The sequence below is a fragment of the Triturus cristatus genome, chromosome 2_2 (assembly GCF_964204655.1).
Source record: "Triturus cristatus chromosome 2_2, aTriCri1.1, whole genome shotgun sequence".
In the NCBI taxonomy this organism is placed as follows: Eukaryota; Metazoa; Chordata; class Amphibia; order Caudata; family Salamandridae; genus Triturus; species Triturus cristatus.
The window spans coordinates 819648881-819669513 of record NC_140582.1 but is presented as its reverse complement, the minus strand read 5'-3'; the positions used below and the strand labels follow the sequence as shown (position 1 = coordinate 819669513).

Genomic DNA, 20633 nt, shown 5'->3' with positions numbered 1-20633 from the left:
TAGGCAGTGCATGCGCTGTCACTTTGAGACATGCTGTATCTACTCTGTGGGTTTACAGCTTACCTATCACTTTTGATTTGTTGCTTTGCTTGTCCTTTGCAAAGGCTTGCTTCTCTGTGGTCAGTGTTTGTTATATGTCCCTCCTTATGGTGTGTTGACCCCTCCCATGGAACATGGCCCCATTACTTGTAGTCTTGCCCTTAAGTGCATCTAGCTTTGTGTAATCGTACTATTTTTTGGGGGGGGGATTCTGCCAGTGTTTTCAGAATGTCTGCTTTTCTACATGTACCTGTTCAACCAACAGGAGCTCAGTTTTCACCTCTTTTTACCCGCTCTTCAGCTGCTCTCACCCCTGTAATCCTATATGTTTTAAATTTACTGTAAAACAAATAAAATGCTTTTGCGCTACATTACCAGTCCATTTCAGATTGTGAATTGAAAAAGGGCACCTACTTCATAGAAATGCCTGCACGCAAATGATGCCTTTTTAAATTATTATTCAGTATGCTGTGCAGAATGAAGTAAAGGCATTGATAGAGGCAATAGGTTGCACAAGGGAGTGTTATTTACAGTGCCAACGATTGATGTCCAGCTCTACAGGGGAAGCAGACTTCCTTCACTCAAAGCTCTCTGCAAATGTGCTGGGTCTGAGCTGGTTCAATTTTAGCTACAGTTGGGTCCTGTTTGTACCATATAATTGGTTTGGTTATGCGTTGGCATGGGGACAGTGTATGTTATTTTAGTTCTGTGCCCCCATACGCGAGACCTATTGGCTTTGCCAATGCTTGTGATTCCTGCAGTGGTTATCGAGTCAGTTTTATATGAAGTAGTCTGCAGAATAATCAGACGCTATTATATATAACGCAAATGGTGTTGCAGCACGCGCAATGTAATTTGTTTTATTTATTTATGTACTTCAATCCGGTCAGCCGTATGCCGGAGTTTACGCACCCTCCCCCGCCACACCGCCCCGCAGCACTCCCTCGAGAAGCCGCGACTGCCCAAGCTATGTACCATTATTAGCCAAAGTGAATTAAATAGTTTCAAAGCAAACTGGAGAAAATGATGGCAGGAAGACATTTAACTAACCTCTGTTGAAGCTGTACGACCCCTGCTCTCAATTTTTAGGATTGGCATTAGCCATAAACATTTTGTTTTAGAAAAATATATCTGCATGTATACTTATAGGGGAGAGGCTTTCAGTAAGTCACTTCATCCATTGGCCTGCTCTAGTGTCATTTCCATCTTGCTTCCGCTCACCACAGCATGGGGCACGGAATCATCCTACAACAGCCATTGGCTTTCTTGACTGGTACTGATGATATTTCTCTCTTGCACACTGTGCACATCCACACAATAAGTAATGTTTTTCAGTCCCTTGGCTACTGGTGCAATGTGTGCTTTTAGCTAGAATATATAGACTTTTAGACAATGCTTGTTTTCATACAAGGTATGCCTTCATACAAAAAACATTCATGAACAAAATAAGCTTTGGCAGAGCCAAAAGAACGGCGGCCACGCCATACCTGTTATCTTTGGCAGTGTCATGTTTGTCTGTTTTCTATAAGTTCGTGTTTTGACAGAAATGATTCGAGATACTTGCAAAACCATCAACCTGAAAAATGTGTTATGAAAAGCTCTTATTTGCAGTCATTGCATTTATTGGAGTTGGCTTTTTATTTTAGGAGAGAGAAAAAATATGTAGCGAAGCACTGGAAAAATGTTAATGTTGGGGATTTCATTCGGCTGCAGTGTGATGAGATTATTCCTGCTGACATGGTACTGCTGTACTCCACTGATCCAGATGGAATCTGTCATATTGAAACCTCTAGTCTTGACGGGGAGACCAATCTGAAACAGAGGCAGGTGGCTAAAGGATTTGCAGAGCAGGTATAGTGTGCTTTATGTTTAATTGTATCATAGTATTACTTTGATTTTTGATTCTTTCAAAAGCAGTTCAATTCATTTTTAGATCTTAATGTCCTTAAGATTGTGAGATGTTCCGAGCTTCTGAATAAATTCATCCCATCTCCTCTTTCCAAGGGACCTTTACTATTTGTGATACCTGATTATTAGAGAGTATAGAAAAACAGGAACCATCCTCTTTTAACATCCTGGCCAAACTGAGATGTTGCAGGGTAGGAATGGAAATGTGCTTCAACCATAGCAGTACCAGTACAACCGACTTTCCTTACTACACTCAAATATAAATACTAGCATCATTTTGTAGAAATTTTACGTGGTATTATAATTCATAACATTTAATTAAGTGCCAAGTTGTCTTCATTACATCCCACAATATACATTGTATGCTTCATACAGCAAGATCACTGTATGTTTATCACAATAAACACCACATTGTTTTGTACTTCTCAGTGCTGTGATTATCTGCTGAATAGAATTTCCACTGTCTATTACTGTCTTATCTTTAAAATAGATAGTACATTTAATGTATGTATTTCTGTACAGCATTTTGGTGGCAAGCAATGAATTTATAAAATTGCCGAGTTTCGTGAACCTGTACCCTTATACTTTCATACAAACTTATGCATTGTTTTTGTTTGCAGGGAATTGCGAACTGGTAAAAGCACACAAAAATTATAACCAGACTCCTTTACTTGCATTATCATTGTTGTGACTTAACATGCACCGTTATAGTAGACAATAGGGATGGTAGTTTAATTCTAGTGCTAAATTGTAGAAGAACTTGATGTCTCTTAGTGGGGAAAGTTTCTGAGAAGAAGCAGTTCTCTTCTTTTTGAATGACAAACTAGACAGACTATCTTCTCAGCGTCAACAAAAATGTTGCTGGAATCTGGTATATGTATGAGCAACATTTTCCTCTCCATAGGTTCCTCTCTAGGCGTGTAAACAGTACAGTAGGCCAGTACATCATGCATGTATAATTGGAAAATAGTATTAACTGATAAGGATTTAATGTAAAGAACATTTTAGGGACTGATCTGGTCATATGTGTGAGGTAGTTATCCTAATGTAGGACAATGGAAGGAAAGAAATCCTCATTCATAAAGCCATATTGCAAGATTTATCCAGAATTTCAGTCCTGTGTGTTTTTTAAGAGGAAGCATGTAATACTTTTTTTCTGATCTTCAAGTGTTGTTGTTAACGCATAAAGAAAATTGTATATGTACAGAGAATGACCTAGTTCATCATCCAGGAGTGGTACTTGTGGGGGGAAGCACAGAGGCCTGGAAATAACATGGAGTCTGAGCCCAAATAGAAACAAAATAATAAGGAAAACGAGCTGCTAGATTTCCTCCATTATTATTTAATGTCCCGAGGAATATCCATTTAATAGCAGCCATCCTTTAAACTTCTGTGTTTGCTTGCTGGCATAAGCCTAAAAACCTAGATTGTTTCACATAGCTATAGTAAAGTCCCGTAATGCATATTGTCACGGATTGTAGGGGTGAGTTTTTCCAAAGTATTAATATTCTATATTTTGGGTCGACTAAAACAAAATTGGGTGTTGGTGGAAGGGGGAAGAATTTGTGAAATTTCTATTGCACGTTTATGATGAGGCGAGCTAAAAAATAACAAATGCGAATTAAGCTTCTACGTTAAAGAAGACATTGCGTACACATTGTCTATCCATGCGTCTCCCATTAGTACAGTCAACAGCTCTCAGGGACTTGACAATTTTTTTAATGTATTTATATGGGCTAACACTTCTTTCCTGCAGGTCTCGTTGAATTTGGAGGTTTCCACATATGGAACATACTTCCAGGCTGATTCCCTCTCCATCATACATTCGAGCCCCTAAACATCTCATTAAGCATAACCAGTGTAAAAGTTTTTTGATAATTTTTTTTCTCATCATTTCTATGCACAGAAGTCTTACTGTGACGTAGAATGAAAGTCAGGTTGGTGCTGTTTGCTCTGGATGAGCTCATCATATGCACTCTTCACTACTTAGAGTGACTATCACCAGCTCACCTAGCTGTGGAAGACTGACACTGGTGGAAGCAATAGGTTGAAGTAGAAGGGTGAAGGTTTATACCTACCTCCAGACTCTAGGGTGTGGAGAGTAAAAGACATCCGGTCCCATTCAAGTGTAATGAAAACCCCTGCTGCCTCCCATTTTTCCCCACAGCAAGGAGAGATATAGTTTGGTGGGGAAGCCTAACCCGCTTTTGTTTTTTTGTGTCTCCCCTGTCTGGGATTTCTTAACTCAACCCCATCCTTCTGCTGACACCATAGAACAAAGTCTCTTGCTTGGCAAGTCTTGCTGGAATACATAAAAGACAGGACCTGCCTGAAGCCAGTCTCGGAGCTGGACTTGTGTACTACACAGGATTTGTCTGCAAACTTGGTATACCTATGGGACAGAAACCACAGGTGGGTGAGTAACTTGTGGGGCTACAGTACACTCCTGGAAATGGTAGGTATGGTGCTGGGTGCTCCGAATATCACCTCGGATGCACTGGTCATGTCTGTTGACATTGAGAAGGCATTTCACAGTCAAGAACGGTCATATTTGTAGACTGCAGTGGCACAGTTGGGCCTGGGCCCCGGGTTTATAGCTTGGACCAGATTACTGTATTCTAGACCGCAGGTCAAAACTGGGGAGGGGGGGGAGTGATTTCTCATGCTGATCGGGTGGTAAATGCAAAAAGAACTGATGATGGACAGAATGCTGAACAAATCAAACACTCAACCCCAGTCACAGATATGGTTGAATCCATTTTATTTTGCTTGCCATGCTATTCCAGTTTGGACCCAGCCATATGCAAATCAGTCTTGACCCTGCTCCCCATAAGAACCGTCCAGGCGGTTGAGCTAGGATTTATCATCAATGAGAATTCAGGATCTGACGGCAGTGGAGGCCAAGAAACTAGGCTGTGCTCCACGGTTGGGTGTCGCTGACTGTTAACAATTCCCCTTCACCAGTTGTGGGAACAGAAAACCTGGTAGTTTGCCTGCCAGAAGAAGAGCTGGGCCAAGCTTGCCTTGAAGGAATAAGCTGGCTGGCTTCTGAGGTGGGGTGCTATAGAAACCCTTGGACAAAGGAGAGGCTGCTTAGAAGAAGAGGCCGGAGAGAAGCTGGGGTCCGAAGAACTGAAATCAGCCTGCTGCAGCCCTGTGAATGATCTACATCAGTAGGCCATGTTGTGAGGCTTTGAGATCCTGGTGTGAGAAGCAGAAGCATCTGTGACTGCTTGCTGCTTGTAAGCATTAGTAAGTGCATTATACTATTCCCCTTCAGGAAGCCAAAGCACCTGTGATGATGTGGTGATAAAGAAACGTCACAACCACATTTGATGGCCTGTTCAGCAGAAGCCAAAGCAGCTTTGGACGATTTACACAAGACCAGATCGAAATTGAGGTTGTGTAACGCCCTGAACGTCTCAGGATCGTTTAACAGACACGATAATGAGAACGCAACCACTTGTGAAGGTTTAGTTATTTTAATGAAGGCAAAAATAATACAAGGAATAAACAAAGGTTATAGTCACTGGAATCCTCCAGGCTAAGTACGTTACCAGCCCACAGCACGGATGGTCCTAACCGTCCTCTGCATATACGCCGATCCCGGCGTATGCCAACAGAGGGCAGAAATGAAATGGCCGACAATGCCAATCGGTAGGCTGTGAGGGGCACGAAGAGTGTTGGGGAGAATCGAGGAGTCAGGGAAACACCCAGCCGGGGTCTCTACCTGAAGGGAGCAGACGCTCAACCTCTTCCTCAGACTGCACCGGGATGCGGAGTCACCTCCTGGTGATGCGTCACCGATACCCCAATCACAAGCAAAGAAGACTGAACCGAGAGCAGCCGCTCGATCGATCCCGTGGACTTCCGAGTCTGTAACGCGGCAAACACCTCCTGGTGTGCGTTACAGCTGGCAGTCCCTGTATCTCTGGTCGGGCTGGGAGTTACGACTCCAACCAGCAAAAGCGCCACTGCGCTTTGACTCAGCCGAGTCAAAAAGCGAAGCTCAATGGTTATCCGGTAGAGCTTCCGGGTCCTTCACAGGTGACGATGGGGCAAGACACGGCCCAGGGAGTAACGACTCGACCTACCTCCGTTCTTGCCTTACTGGAGCACCACTCCGGAACACTGCTCTTCACTAAGCAGGTACGTCGGTGTAAACACAATATCCGACAGCGTTGTACCTCCCGGTTCCTCCCTTTATAGGGCGTGTTTTCCTTGAGTTATGTAACAGCTCTCCTGTTTACATAAGGGCGTGTTTTCCTTGAGTTATGTAACAGCTCTCCTGTTTACATAAGGGCGTGTTTTCCTTGAGTTATGTAACAGCTCTCCTGTTTACATAAGGGCGTGTTTTCCTTGAGTTATGTAACAGCTCTCCTGTTTACATAACCTCTCAACCGCTAAGCATCCTGGGAGATGTAGTCCGTTTTCGCTGGTTACCGTTTTCCTCCCCTCGCATGACAGGAATTCTTGACAGGTTGGCGGTTAGCTTTACCTCTTCTGTTTGAGTACTGCTGTGACCCCAGGAGGGCTCTTCACTTGCCTTGGGTGGTGGGATTGTGTTTGGGTCCGTGCAAGGTCCCCCATTGCCGTAAGTAGAGGCTAGCTTCGTCCCTTCCTCAGCTGTATTTGTGCAGCTCCACCTTCCTCAACTGGAGGTGTGCTCCTGCGCTCAAGATGCAGCTGCCAGAGACCGTGACGGGTTGGTTTGGGCAGCGTTAACCAGAAACGTTCAAAGTGGGCTGTGCGGCATTAAACATCACAGAGGGATGCAACCCAACCCTAGCCTACAGAACTGGGTACTGTCTGTTGATGACTGAAGTGAAAAGTATAGTGCAAAGATAAGATATTCTCAAAAGAACTTTGACTTTGGAACAATATGCGCTCTACCAAAGATCGATCCGCGATGACTTTAAGGGGTACGAGGGTGGACAAAGTCCCTTTACCACTGCTAAATGAAAACGAGATGGTGCCTCACACACAGTAGATACTACCTTGAGGACTTTGCACCACGCTGTTGCTCTCTGATATGTACAGTATTTTGTTGTGTGTTGAAAGTAAAGTACTTTCTTTTAGGTAGAAACAGTGGATAACTATTTATTGACTGTTATTACAAATCTAGTTGATTTCTGAGTTTCTGTTGCTGCACACCTCATCCATAAGTAAGCCTTGGATAGCTCAACCTCCCTACTCTGAGGGTTAAGTACTAAAGGGGAGTATTTTGTGCTCTGTTTAGGCTCAGTAGTAAGGTAAAGTCCCCTGATGTTTGGTAAAACTCTCTCATTGTTGGATGTCTGAGCCTAATAACCCATTTGCCATGGACTCCTGAAGAATGTCCAAAAGAACGTATGGAGAAGGATCTAGTCATTAACCTGATAGTGTCAATGCATCATCCAGGATCACTTTCTCTCAATCCAACTTACATCTGCCTGGTAGGGATGTTGTAACCTAACACTACGTGCAAGTTAGATGGCTCTCTGATTGAGGACATGTTCTCAAAGGGTATGAGGTCTCTGGTTTGTACAGTCTGTTAATCAGGCCAATGGAAAAGGTATACAAGACGGTATGTATAGTTATTTGATATTTGAAATGGTTTCGTGAATGACTTAGTACTGCAAGTTTCAACAGAAAAGAAGTCATGTTGCAATTTGCTGCAAGAAGAAGCTGTTCTTGTTGCCATTTTTGCAAGAGGATTGATTGAGTCAAATATGGCTTTTGTGTTGATAAATGTTAGCATTATCACTAAATGCTTGAAATGTTGTTTTTCAATGCAGCTGTGTTTACTTATTCTATGAATGTAATGTCCCCTTCGTCAGTAGATGTAGGTCTTCTCTTGTTCAAGGACTAGTTGATTAAAGGCATCATCTTCACCTCATCAACCTCTAACCTGGATGTAATTCACTCTTGGTTGCGCTCCGTGAAATTAACCAAAATGTTCATAAAGTCCCTGTGCATTCGCAAATCCACACATTGGCCAAGTAGCCAGCTATCTGTTTGCGTCATGACATCTGGATGCATAATAAAATGTTGCTGAAGTTGTGAACCAGTGTTGGTATACTGGCTGGGTGCTTCCACTGACAAATGTGTGACGCGGGAATCAACTTGCCTGCACAGTCCCATGGGGCTGAATAGGAGCCCAATTATAAACTGTCTATCCTGGGAGTCTCCGGGCAACCAAATTCTGGTAGCATTTGTGACTGAGCACATAATATGACTGTGATAATCTAAATACAGAAACTGTAGCTAAAAACACATGGTCCTTATGAAAGCTGGGTGACTCTTCTAAAAGATGTAACATGTTGATCTGTAGAATTTTGGAGGCATAGATCCTCCAGGGACATCCCTTTGTTTTTAATCTGTCCAAGAGGTGCCCATAGCATAGAAATTGGGCTTCAAAATATTAGGTGACACCCTAAGACATTTTAAACTTTTGCTTTCCCTCGTCCCAGTATTGAGTGATCTTTCACAACATTAAAGTGCTTCTTCCAAAAGTGGGGTTGAGCCCACCCAGTATTTCAAAATATACAGGGTGAGCATTAAGTGATTAAGAATGCCACACAGTAATTTGTGGGTGAAAGCCCTTTAAAAAAACATAGGGTTTTCTGGATTCTGGGAGACCGAGAGGAATTGGGATGGAGGGGGTTAACGTTTGTTTTTAGCAAGACAGGCTAACTTTCCTGCTTTTTTCTTGTGTAAGAAATTCTTATTTTTATATAGCAGTAAGAGCACATTGCAATACCTAATGCAAATGAATGTGCAACACAATCTTTTTAGCCTCACAGCCTCAGTTCTTTTTATGGCTTGTGCTGTGAAGATCTCGGAAAACCTTCTGGTATATTGCTCCATTGTCCTTCAGCATTGAAGACTTTTGAGCTGCAGGTACCATTGACTTTTTCTCTGGGCCCATCTGGACCAAGGTCCTCTCTGACAGCTCACCTCCACTACCTGTGCCAAGGCTAGTTATTCCGGCAGAGGACCATGTGCTGGAATCTCTTGAGCCATTAGATCTACTTCCAAGACCGACATCTTTTCCTTGTACTACCCATACCAGTCTAGCCCGCAAGTCAAGTGATGATGCCAAAGGGCACTTTGCTGTCACCTATACCACCAGTGACACCTCAGCAGATTTCTCCAAGACTACATCGAAAAGACATAAATGGAGAGTTTTGCCTTCCATCTCACCACCTCGTATACTCCAATATCACTGTTGGCGTCACCCTTAAGATCCTCACCTGTGTGTAATGTTTTCACTTTCCAGGGTGTCTGGATAAGAGGAGCCTTGAGGTTAAATATTCAGCTAGAGACTACACAGACAGTCTGTGATAATGGAGAGATTGCAGCCTAGAGCTTCTCCAAGGCCCATATTACTGCTTGTTCCTCTTTTTTCAGATTTAGCTAAGGAGTAGTTCCTTAAACCAACTACGGTTAAGGCAGCAACTCTAGGGTTCCTGAAAAAATATATACCCTATGATCAAGACATGGTTTAATTGAGTCAGAAATCTAAGCTAGAGTCTGCTGTAGTTTCAGTGGTCAGAAAAGACATGCTTCTGTGCCGGAAGCATGAGTCCCATCAGAAAAAGAAAGCATAACTCTTAATGCAGTGGGAATAAAGGTTTGTGGAACTTCAGTTGTGGCTTTAAACTGCAAACACATCAACACTTCAGCGGAGATACGATAGGGCACTCTGTAAGTCTCTTTCTACTTTTGCAGATGAACTACCAAAGGAGATAAGACATGTTTTTTGGGAGATACTTCAGAAGGGGCAAACTGTTTCAACCAATCTATTTGTGAAGAGATCAGTGCTGCATATCTGGGTGTCACAGAGTTTTGCTAAGTTATTTCGCTCTGTAGATCGTCCTGGCTTAGGCTGACAACCTTGAAATCAGATGCACAGCTTAAAATCATGACTCTACCCTTTACTGGAGAAGTCCTCTTTGATCCTCACATGGATGACAAAACGGAATGCACGAAAAAGAAAGCGTAAACCATTAAGGTGGAGGGATTGGAGGAAAAAGAGTAAAGATTCACCTATCTCAATTCAGACCAAGGGATTACAGATACAGAAAGAGGCTTCTATTCCCTCCACTGTCCTTTTATTCTCAGCCTCATGAACTGCAGCAATAACAACAGCAGCTGTTCAATACCATCATAGTGGCAAATGAGGAAGAGTTCATCCAAAGCAACAGCGTGCATATACTTCAAAATCATCCTCACATTCTAATAACTACTACCCCTCTACCCTTATCTGCTCTGGTAGGACGGATTGTATGAAACCTTCTGGCAGAGTGGAGGATGATGACCACAGACAAATGGGTTTTGCAGATCATTCAAGATGACTATACCATCCAACTCAAAGCTCCTCCTTCATTAGTACCTCTGAAACCAGCACTGAAACATCAGCTGCTGCAGTTAAGCAAGAGGTACAACCTCTGTTCTAAAAACATGAAATAGAACCATTTCCATAATCCCAGGGAGGAAAAGAAATCTATCCCAGGTATTTTTTGGTTCCCAAAGAAACTCCAAGGGGAAGTTCAGGCTGATGGCCAACTAGGGGATCAAGAAACAAAAGTTCAGGTTGTTACCCCTGCATCAGAAATATCCACAGCTTGTGAAAGGAGACTAAATGTCTTTTTTGTGTGGATCGACAGGAAGCTTACTTTCAGATATCAGTAACTGTAAAGCACAGAAAGCTTCTAATATACATAATAGGCAAGGCTCATTATTACTACAAACTTCTACCCTTTGGACTGAAATCAAAGCTGAGGGCATTCTCCAAATGCATTTCTATGGTGGCATCTCGCCTTCAACTGAAAGATCTACATATGTCCTTACCTTGATGACTGGTTGATAAAGGCACAATCTGCTCATCAGGTGCAGTTGGACTTCCACATCATTACCAACTTATCACAATGCCTACGTTTGCCTATTAACCACAAGAGATCAGCGTGGTATTTTGTACATGTTCCCGACTGTCTGAGAAACTCTAGACAATGAAAGAAGCAGTGTGCCTTTTGGAGGAAAGAGTATATAGTTTTGTAGAAATATCACCGATTGCTGCAGACCCAACAACCAGCATTTCAACAGATTTCATCCCTGTTGGGATCAATGGCATCCTGCACAAGTTAGTTCTTACAATGCAGGGCAAACCAGTCTCTGATACCTACTGAAAGGATTTCCTTTTCATCAAGATCTGCCGAGCCAAACTGTTATGTCTGGTGCTGATATATAGGATCTTACTGTGCAAAGATTGTAGTCAGAAATTCAACACCTTTACAACATAAAAGTTCTGGGGTTGAATAACAGTCCATCTTACCTGGAAAGCATATGTTTCATCTTTTACTACAAATAGGATCTTGATACAAATGGACACAACTATGCAGTGCTACTATCACAAGATGCACTTTCTCAGCATACAAGTAGGCATGAGCTCAAGGACCCTGTCACTAGAGTATTAAGCAAATTGGCATTTACTACTGGTAAGGAACTTACTCACTAAAGAAATTTACCTGCCAGGTCTACAAAGCAGTCAGACCTTCTAAGCAGGTGCTTCGTAGACCACCACGAATGGGAACTGGACGGTAGGTTTGGCAAAACTGGAGTTTCCCCAATGCAGACTTAACTAGACAAAACAAAAAATGCTGATTCTTCGATTCAAGAACGTGGGAACAAGGGTTGCTGGCCAATGCCCTTTTGATCAGTTTGTTGAAAGGTTTTCTATGTGCTTTCCCTCTTATCCCACTAATTCCATCAGTTCTGCTCAGAATAAAATTATCCAATGACAAGATGATTCTATTAACACCAGAACGACAAGACAGTGATGGTATACGGAGCTAAATCAATTATCCACTATACTAGATCCATCAGGAAGTTGCAGTGCAAAACGAACCTGCTAATTTGAATACAAAAACAAAATTCATCATCCCAGCGTACAGTCAGGGAATTTGGGAGCGTGGCTCCAGAAGTCATTCCGTATGGACACTTACACTTTCCACCAGGAGATGTTTGTTATATGGTGCTTCAACTACCATGACTCCATAAACTGTCCGGAGAATTTGATCATTCCTTATTTGGTTCATTTGTCTTGATCAAATCTGCAGTATGCTTTTATCAAAGTTCACCTTGCTGCTACTACATCGTATAAGACTGGACCGGGACAAAGCACTTTCTTTAGGTGTTCCGTCATAAAAGACTTCTAGGAATTTATTTTATTTATTTATTTTTAACATTTCATAAAGCGCGAACAAATGCCCGCAGGCGTCTCGGCGCTGGATTAAAGGAAGGATTAAAGAAGAGTGTGCCTCCCGATTAGATGTCTCTCCCCCCTCCTTTTCCCACTCCCCTCCATGGGAGTTGAATCTTGTCTTATATATGGGCTCAAACGGGCCAGTCATCAGTTTGGATAAGGTCACATTGCAGCACTTTTCCTGGAAGGTAGCTTTTTTGGTGATGTAACTATATTTTGGCTAGTTTCTCGTCCCCCTCCAAGGGAATTCACAAGTCCTGAGTACCTTGGATGTTGGAAAAAGGATGCAAATTTGGCATGTATACCTTATGTTGCCAAAAAGTTACGGAGGCCTAAGCACAAACTACCCCCAAATAGCCAAAAAAGAACTCCGCACTGGTGGTGAAAAGGCCCAGCTGTTAAGGATTTATTTAATGAATCAGAAAACCTTTTCTGAATCGTTAATTGGGTTTAGTGAATTACAAAAAAAAATGTCAATCTGTCTGTTTCACAATTTTAGGGTTTGTGACCCTTAAAAATATTTTGTAGATGTTTGTAAATTTTGCCCAGTTTTCCATTTATTGTGTCATTCTGGCAAAATATGGAATTATAGTGAAACTGAAGTAGCGCTGCATAATGAAGTCTAGTTCATTAAAAAGACAATGTAAAGAGGAGTGGAGTCTGTAATATGACAACAATGAGAAGTGAACTATTAATTCTTTACAGGGTAATATATTGAGAGGTTATTTTATCCAACTAAACACCATTAGTTCCTCAGTCAGGAACTTCACCCTCTTTTAGATTATTTTTGGACTAATCAATTAGCTATCTCCCATCAGGACCGCCTTATGGGATGGTCTGATATCTGTTTTGTCAATGTCTCTACTGCCCACTTCCCATAAAATCTACGGATCTTATAGAGCACATCACTGTCCATTGTCCAATATTCAAGCTTAGACGGGTTTATTTTTTTGCCAGTACATCGCTTACTTCATCACCGAAAATTTGTTATGGAAAATTGGTATGTTCTTTTCCAGTCTTCTTTAGTCAAAGTCAAAATTAACTTTATTTCAGCTGCTAGGATCATAAGTCTTCTTTAGTAAGAAACATCCTACTACTGATATGCTTTAAGTTGCAACAGTCCATGTTTCATGAGGTGTAGTGTGTTTTTACATGTTCACGCTGCTGCTCAAGGTGTCCTGCAACCGGGGCTATATGGAATGCTCAAACACCTTGAGTCCACACCAAAGTGTGTTAGGTAATAATTCAATAGTGCTTACTGTCTGTAGGGCCTGACAAGGATAAACAATCTGGCCACTCCAGTGTCTGACACCAATTTTTTTTTCTATCACTGTCTTCTACTATTATGGACCGAGTGTGATCTTAAATACTAAATAATTAGTTCTGTGTAATTTGAGCTCCGTATTTTTCAAAACATGTTTCATTATTTTCTTTTTGTCAACAAAACTATTGAATAAAAGTTTTCAATATTTATAATTACAGTAAAGAGATGTCTGTATGACTGTATATTTTCCTATAAAAATAACTCTGGTTTGATAGTGCAGGGATTCATGAAATTAGTGGAGGTTGAAGTAGAACTTAGTAACGCATAAGTGAATGTTTCTGTGACTTCAGCAGCATGAAAGACTGCAGAAGAAAGTGTGAGACCTCTTGGGCTAACAGGCTTATGTGTTCGGATGGTGGATGTGTCTGCACATTGGGGCAGATCCATTAGTGTGCTAAGATCCACCTGGGAAGCATCACTATTAGTCAGAGCCAAGTCAGCTTGGCATTAAAAGATTTATAATCCTCCTACACCTATATTTTCAGTGTGCAATCTTCCCTACTGATACAGGCTGACCACATATCCACAACAGATGCAGATCTTTGTTGAACAAGGTGTGCGCTGTCGTTGGCATATGTGATCTTGGTATCTACTTTTCAGTGTTTGAAGAACTAAATAAAAAGGTAAGAAAGAGCACAGTGTGGGGGGGGGCGCTAGGTGGCGCACGCGCGGAATGGCCGCCATCATGTGAGGCTCTCGAAGTTCAGCCCCTATCATCTACCATTTATCCTGGTTCCTTTGCAGTATAGACTCTAGTTTCACGGCATTACGAGGCCCTGCGGGAGTGGATCGTCTGCTGTCTGTCCTGAGGCACTTTGTGCGGATCTGAGGCGCCCGGTGTTGCAGACGCGTCTCGCCCGGACGGATCGGGTGACGCGCTGGAGCTTGAGGCTGGGCTGCGGTACCTACGTGACCCCCGAGGCGCCCACGAGGCAGGTAGGCCTCAGCTGTGCAGAGGCGGCAGGGGCGCTGCGCTGAGAGGCACGGCCGGTGAGTGAGGTGCAGAGGCGTATAGCGGACGACGTAATGAATGGGCTACCGGCAGAAGACGACTAAATGAGTGAGTTGATGCCCAGTGCTGCCGAGATCGTATCAGGAAGGCTGGTGGGGGAGATGCAAGGAATGGCGACGGGCGCTGGTGGGCTCAGCGTGTGACTCCTTAGCTGGAAGCTTCAAAATTGTGCATAGAACCATTGACAATACCTTGGGGCAGCGACAGGCACTTGTGGAGAGCTGCTCAGGGGCAATAGATGAGCTGAGGTGATTACATTGAACCCCCGGCTGGCGCGCGGGGCATACAAGCTGAGTGCTGCTTTATTCTAATTGGATCAGAGCCTGGAGAGTTCGGAACTTGGTGGTGCAAGTCAGTGCTGGGGGAATATTGCTGGCAGTTCCCTCCTGATTGTGTCACAACTGCACGTACAGTTTAGCTGACATACCTATTGGAAGTTGGGACACGGGGGCCCCGGTGCAGCTTGGGGTGGATTGGCTTACCGCCGCTGCTGAGCGGTGGCGGAGCGTGGTCTCACTTATTCCCCCACCCCTTTTTTGTTTTTCTCTGTGGCGGACGGTCTGAAGGCGCACAGTAAACAGCTGCATGGTATATGTGGGGCGGATTTGGCCGGCTGACTGCCTGTGTAACCTGCGATAACAGCGAGGGACCGGAGGGTCCACCTTTCTTGCTTACTGGAACGCAGCCCCCTTGGCGTAGAACCTGCAACACTTGCACTGATTGAGGAGGAGGAGGAGAAGGAGGGTCAGGTCCTGGTCCGCACCTTGCCTCATGGGGGGACCGAGCTGCACTGGGATACCCCATATCTGCTACGGAGGACATCAGTGGTGAGATGGGGAAGGTTGATGCAGGCTAGCCGCGGCTAACATTTGAGGCCAAAAAGAATATGTGGCATCAGCAAGTGGAAGCTACTGTTGAAATGGAAGAACTGCAAACGGGGTCACAGAGTTCCCCTGGGGCTGATGTAGCGTCAGTTCTCTTGGAGGTGCGGCAGGGCTTCACGACGATTGCCGACAAGATGGACACGCTAACGTCCCGAATGGACACCTTAGCTCGGAAATTGGAGGGCCATGAGACTTGCTTAACGGAGGCCGAGCACAGAATATCGGAGGTTGAGGACGTCACCAGTCAGGTGCAGGGTGCAACGGCGCAGCTAGATAAGCTCTTGAAAATCATAGCTTCTAAGAATGAGGACATAGGGGCGAGAAGTCGCAGGAATAACATTCGCGTCTTAGGTATTCCGGAGAGCACCCATACTGGCAAAATGGAGGACTACATTGAAAAGATGTTGGTGGCGGTGGTGGGCCCGGAGCTGCTGTCGCCCACTTCATAGTGGAGAGGGCTCACCGCTCGCTTGGGCCGCGTCCTCCCCCTGGAAGTGTCCCCCCCCCGGCCCATCATTGTGCGCCTCTTAAATTACAGGGACCGTGATGTGGCGTTACGAGTGGCTAAGGAGAAAAAGGAGCTGCACTACAATGCTGTGTCTTTCACAATGTTCCCGGATTTTACATTGCAGGTTCAGGAAGAGCGCCGCAAGTTTCTTGCAGTCAAACAAAAGTTGAGACAGGCCCAAATTCACTATGCTTTGATCTATCCTGCCCTTCTGCGCATCACGTATCAGGGGACTCAAACATTATGCAAAAAAGCCTCAACAGGCGGAGGATTTTTTAAAACAACTTAAGAAACAAAAGAAAAAATCGCCAGTACGAGAAGGACCACTGTCAGCAACAACCTCGGACGTAGAGTGACCCGAGTGACACGTGATCCACAGTTGAAATAATTTGTTGCTGTTAACTATTTTTGTTGTTGCTCTCTCCTCACTATGCACCCAGACTATAGACTGCGTCTATGACAGCTGGCTAATAAGGGATTCAGCTGTTCTGGGGGTGCGGAGAGAGTTCTGAGCGCTGCGATTGCTAAGACCTGGAACGTAACATTTGACACAGCAGCTGAACACCCTTGCAGCCTTCTCGGGATCTTGCTATCTGTTGCGGGATCTCTGGTCGGGCGCGAGGCTCCCGTGGGCCACCTAGCAGAAGCTCCCTCACAAGGGTGTACCCCGTTATGTTTCTGTGGGACGATTGGTATTTGTTTGTAATCTTCACCATATTGCTCTGGCAAATGGCAGGGTGGTTACTTCTGGAATGTAAGTTGTGGGTAAGTAGGGAGGGGGTGGGATGTGGACAACTGGCATGATTAGGATGCTTCAGTGGGAGGGGGAGGGAGAATGTTGGGGTATAAATGTCATGGCTCGAATAGTGTGTGGGGCACTCGCCAGGGCACTGACCCTCATGTGCGCTTTGATCTGGCGAATTAGGAGTCTACAATGCGCGTGTTATGTGCTGATCGGTTGGAATGATGGTTATTGGGTGACAAATCCATATTGAGAACTTTATCGTGGAATGTCAGGGGTCTGGGGGATCCGCGGAAGTGCAGGCGCATTCTGACATATCTTGATAGGTGGCAGATACAGGTGGCTTTGCTGCAGGAGACACATCTCAGCCCGGGATCCGCGGTGACCTTCGCCAGTAAATGGGCGAGCCACAGATTTTTCTCCTCTTACTCCTCGTATGCCAGAGGGGCGGCCATACTAGTCAAAAAGCAACTCCCTTTGAGCTGGCGGGTAGCATTGAGGATCCACAGGGGCGTTATGTCATTATATGGGGACGGCTTGGTATGGATTCGATCACCATTGTAGATTGCTATGGGCCCAATGTGGAGTTTTTTGCTACTGTTTGGGGCAATATAATACCCATTGGCTCCTCATGTGATTTGAGGGGGGGGGGGGGGGGGACTTCAAGGTAGCCCTTAATCCGACTGCAGACAGGTCTAATACAGCGGCGCATCACTATACTCATGCACGGGAGGTTTTACAGGGGATATTGGAGGAAGGGGGATTAGTTGATAGTTGGTGACACACACACCCAGGGGTGCGAGAGGGAACGCACTTCACATCTTATACTGGTACATGGGCGCGCCTAGATTGTCTGCTCTCGTGGGGGCTGTGCTCCTCCATCTGTGAGGTTACGCATTTAGCCAGGACATACTCTGATCACTGCCCAGTCATGGTGTCCCTTACCCTGCCAGGATATGATAAACCTCGGCCGCACTGGTGGATGCAGCCTGCTGCGCTCTTAGATGCAGTATTTCAAGCTGAATTGGGGGATGAAATAAAAGATTTTTTTCCCAGAAATAAGGGATCAGTAGACAGTGTAGAGCCCACATGGGATGCTTTCAAGGTGACCATACGGGGGTATTGTATTTCCAAAAGCTTTGGGGTGCTTCAGGACTTGCAAAGGACGCTTTTGCTGCTGGAGCAAGAGTTGTGGGCGCTGGAGAGGCGAATGGTACAGGGGGAGACAGGCCAAGTTCAACAAGTCTTCCGTGATAAGCTATCGGAATATACGGACACTGCCATGAGGGAGGTTAATTTCAAAGGGAAATACTGGGTGGTACGGAGATATGGTGAGGGGGAGCGCCCGGGCAAAGCGCTGGCTGAGGTGACTCGGAGTCCTCGCTTCACGACACATGTTCTGGAGGTTGAAGGGCTGGATGGGGAATTGCGACGTAATTCATTGGAAATTCTTGAGACGTTTACTGCCCATTATAAACAGCTTTATACATCACAGAGGCAAGGCCAGGGGGAGCTGGATGGTTATCTGGGGGACTTGGCCTTAGGATGGCTAGGTGATACGCAGCAGGGTTTTCTAAGTCTACCTTTTGAGCTCGAAGAAATCAGGGAGGCAATCATGCAATTAAAAAATGGGAGTGTGCCGGGATCGGATGGCTTGCCTGCAGAGTTTTATAAACAATATATAGATATCATGGCTCCTGTGCTTCGAGAGGTCTTTGAGGAGTCTCTTGAGGTTGGGATACTTCCGCCCTCAATGAGGGAAGCCTTAGTCACGTCTTTTTGAAGCCGGGCAAATCCCTTAGATAGTGTGACTCCTACCGGCCGCTTTCCTTAATGAACTGCGATACTAAGATCCTGGCTAAAGTGTTGGCCATCTGACTGACGCTCCTACTGGATAAACTCGTACTCCCTGATCAGTTGGGCTTTGTTCCGGGTAGAGCAACTACCCATAATTTACGTATGCTTTTTTTGCTGATTCAGACAGTGGCACCCGACTTCCCGCTTGCTGCAGTATTTCTTGATGCCACCAAGGCATTTGATTCTGTGTAGTGGGATTATCTGTTCGGGGTGCTGCAACGCATGGGTTTTTCGCTCCCCTATATATCCTGGATTAAATATTTGTATCACCAGCCTACTGCCAAGAGATGATTGATAAACGGGCATTCCTTCCAGCCGTACACCATTTCTAGAGGTACCCGGCAGGGTTGCCCCTTATCCCCACTATTTATTGCGATTGAGCCCTTGGCCTCCCGGCTTCGTCAATTCCATCACGACAAAGCTTAAACGATGCTGTCTACGTCCGCTCCTAATTTCCCTATACACGGATGATGTAACGTTGTATATTAGGGACCCTCAGCAGAACATGAAACGCTGCTGCGGGAGTTCATTGTGTTCGGCGGGCTCTCCGGCATCACGATTAATTGGGGCAAATCTCAGGTCTTCCCTTTGACTCCGGCGGTCCTACGGTTTCCGCTGGACTTTCCCTTAGAGTGGTGCGACGCAGATGTCCGTTATTTGGGTATACAGGTGGCCAGGAATAAAGAGGACGCAATAAGGCTCAATTATGGCACCGCCAATACACGTCTATCTAATAATGTTACCCGTTGGATATCCTTGCCTCTATCGCTCGCGGGACGAGCATCCCTCATAAAAATGATCGTTTTTATCGCAATTCCTATATTTGTTTCTGAATATACCGTACCACCCTGGGGCTTATTTCTTTGCAATCTTACGTTCCGAACTGCTCCGTCTGTTCTGGGGCGGTAAGCAGCCGAGGCTTAAATGGTCGACTCTTACGAAGCCGTATGACCAAGGGGGATTTGATGTCCCAGATTTCGAGGCGTACTTTATAAGTGCCCAGGCACACTATGTATATTATTGGATCTATCATCCTAGATACATGCCGCAGGTGGCTGTGGAAGACAGGCTGGCGGATCCTATACTGTTGAGTGGTATGATATTTGGTCCTATGCGTGCCAGGTCGGACCCCCCTACTATGATTACTGGCATGGTGGATACGTGGCATCGGATCACAAAGTCCGTTGCGTTGCCCTTCTTGTACTGCCCTAGGCTCTCACTGACTCATCATCCCAGTATATGTCTGCTGCAGGAAGCTGAGTTCCTCAAACTCTGTAAACGTAATAATATTAGTACCTGGGGAGACCTCTTTCATGAAGGACAATTCCGTTCCCTGGAACATTTTTTCCAGGGGTTGCAACCCACGCCCTTAGAGGTGTTTCTCTATGTGCGATTGCGTCAAGGGTTGAGGGAGGTGATCCCGGAGTTTCCTAAGAAATCATTACATCTCATTCCTTTACATCATCTGCTGGGATCCAAGGATGGGAAGCATCTGGTGTCGGGCTTGTACTGGGACATCCAAGCACATCAGGTAGATACGATTAGTCCGGCTCGTACACAATGGGGGGCGGAAATACAACGGGATCTAACTGAGGAACAATGGCGGTATTGCTGTAGTCAAACGGGTCAAATCTCGGCTAGTTGCCGACTGCGGGTGATTCATTATAAATTTGTGCAACGGCTGTATTACACGCCTGTCAAAAAATACAGGTATAAGCTGGCGGATAATGACCGGTGCGAGAGATGCAGACGGCCTGGGGCGGGCTTCCTGCCCCTGGCGTGGGAGTGCCCTGAGGTGTGAGTATTGGGGACAAGTTTTTGATGCCCTTGAGCAGATGGTGGGCGGCGCGCTGGAGAGGGACCCACTGGTGGCTCTTCTGGGGTATGTTGCTTGGATTCCAGTGGCACACCGGAAATTTATCGCTATAGCCTTACTACTGGCCAAATGAAGAGTAGCGTGTAGATGGTGCAGGGGTCGGCCCCCGAAATTTATGGCCTGGATGGCAGATTTGATGTACTGTCAGGAACAAATGAATATCTATGCTGACACTCTTCCAAGGGCATCCAAGCCGAAAGATATCTGGGGACCTCTGCAGGGGTATTTTCTCTCACA

General features: G+C 45.1%; 1 protein-coding gene across 2 annotated transcripts in view; it reads left to right on the top strand.

Annotated features, from left to right (window-relative positions):
* The window catches only part of ATP10D (ATPase phospholipid transporting 10D (putative)), a 755240-nt gene that overhangs the window by 212045 nt on the left and 522562 nt on the right, over positions 1–20633 (top strand). For both annotated transcript variants that reach the window (XM_085642148.1, XM_085642147.1), the window contains exon 4: positions 1686–1890. In XM_085642148.1, the coding sequence (XP_085498274.1) occupies positions 1686–1890 (205 nt within the window). The remainder of the gene's footprint in view (positions 1–1685; positions 1891–20633) is intronic.